Raw genomic sequence first — 1,968 nt, forward strand, 5'->3', positions numbered from 1 at the left:
TTGCTCACGCGAAATTTTGTGACTGGCACTCAAAAGCCCACGTCACAAAATTAATAAACTTAAAATTCAATTTAATTCAATTAATTAATTATTTAATTAAGACTGAATATCCATATATGTTCCTCAATTATAAAACTCTACTGTTAATTTTTATCCTAATATTATATATTTTTTCCGTATAAGGAATTCGGTAATTAGTCTGTATGCGTTCGATGCAACCTCATTGTCTTATGTTATTCTGATCTCTCATTTTTACTCCAGATACCTGCGTTATTTGGATCTGTCTTACAATCTCATCGAATGTATTGAAAACTTGGACAATCTACATATACAGGAACTGCATTTAGAATGCAATTGCATAACGTCATTTAAATCAGATATACCAGATCGTGATGTGAGCATATTACCTGATCTACGAACGATATTCTTGGCACACAATAGACTATCAAGCCTGCAATTCTTCAAAGTAATCGTCGAAAACGCATCATATTTAAAAATTTGCGGATCAATCGCTTCTTTCTCACGAGCGAATCAAATTACATTTTCAGAATGTGAACAGCCTGCACTTCGTGGATTTAAGATACAACAAAATCACCGATCTCCTGGAAGTCCTGAATCTGAAAGACTCCATATACGAAGTAGACTTCCGGGGCAACGCTTGTATAAAGTGGCCGAATTATCGAAATATATTGATATCTTCCATACCGAGTATTAAATTTATCGATGGCGTCGAAGTATTGGCGGCGGAAAAGGTATCTCAATCATGGTTTTTATTCGGAGAGAATTTTACAATAAACATTACAATCACAACATACATTACATAGAATTCTATCATCGAGAAACATAATGACATTTTCCTCCTCCTCTCTTCTTTCCTACTTCAAATTATTATCCTTCCGTTTCATCCCTCGTGAAAAGACACTGAAATATTAAGTGTTTATACTCAAATATCAATATTGTTGTAAGCATAACCATGAGATATGTCGATTGCCATAAACAAATCACGATCGCACGTTACCTCAATTACGAAACGTTACCTTGCAGAAATGCAACTCTGCATTCTGGCGAATGCAATACCGAAATCATGATGGTCAGCGTTCACACATACCAGGTGTAGAAGTATGAAACCGGAATTTTTTTGTAAAAATTACACGTCTGTTGTTTGAAAATGATAAAAAATATTTTATTCAAAATAATGTCCATTGCTATTTATACATTTTTCCCACCTCTCCGGCAGTTTATGAATGCCACGCCAAAAAAACATTTCTTCTTTTGAAGCGAACCAGCTATCGAGCCATTTTCGTACATTTTCATACGAATTGAAGCGTTGTTCAGCGAAAGCGAGTCCCATTGATGCGAATAGATTATAATCGGACGGAGCCAAGTCTCGAGAATAAGCCGCATGCATTAATATTTCCCAACTGAACGCCTCGATCGTTTCCCTGACCCGTTTTGCTGTGTGTGATAGGGCATTATCATGGAGCAAAATGACTTTGTGTTGCCTTTTTCCATATATCGGTCGTTTTTCACGCGATTTAAATCGATCATTTGCTTTTGGTAGCGATCAGTGTTAACGTTTTCACCAGGTTTTAGCAGCTCATAATAGATTACACCGTTCTGATCTCACCAAACACAGAGCATTGTCTTCTTTCCAAAGCGATAGCAGTGGATATCGATGGTTCGCCTGAATTCACCCATGATTTCTGACACTTAGGATTCTCAAAATATATCCATCTTTCATCACCTGTCATGATGGACTTTCTTTTGTATCTGTCGAGCAGCATTTTACAAGTGGTTTTTCGATTTTCTTGCTGTCTTTCATTCAGTTCATGCGGAACCCATTTTTCCACTTTCTGAATCTTTCCCATGGCTTTCAAACGAATTGAGACAGCTTTCTGCGTCACATTCAATTCATCCGCGAGTTCTTCTTGAGTTTGAGTATCATCTTCATCCAATAAGGCATGCAAT

At 36.7% G+C, this 1,968-nt stretch overlaps 1 protein-coding gene across 1 annotated transcript; it reads left to right on the forward strand.

The window, feature by feature from the left end:
* Nucleotides 1-261: 261 nt before the first annotated feature.
* On the forward strand, nucleotides 262-824 carry LOC106751004 (protein phosphatase 1 regulatory subunit 42-like; the record flags this gene model as incomplete). The annotated part of the gene is made up of 2 exons (XM_014631722.1): nucleotides 262-466; nucleotides 549-824. Coding segments are annotated over 2 exons (481 nt in total), but the record flags the coding sequence as incomplete, so codon positions are not given.
* Nucleotides 825-1,968: the final 1,144 nt, after the last annotated feature.

Source organism: Dinoponera quadriceps, unplaced genomic scaffold (assembly GCF_001313825.1).
Source record: "Dinoponera quadriceps isolate SergipeBrazil2010 unplaced genomic scaffold, ASM131382v1 scaffold7790, whole genome shotgun sequence".
Classification (NCBI taxonomy): domain Eukaryota; kingdom Metazoa; phylum Arthropoda; class Insecta; order Hymenoptera; family Formicidae; genus Dinoponera; species Dinoponera quadriceps.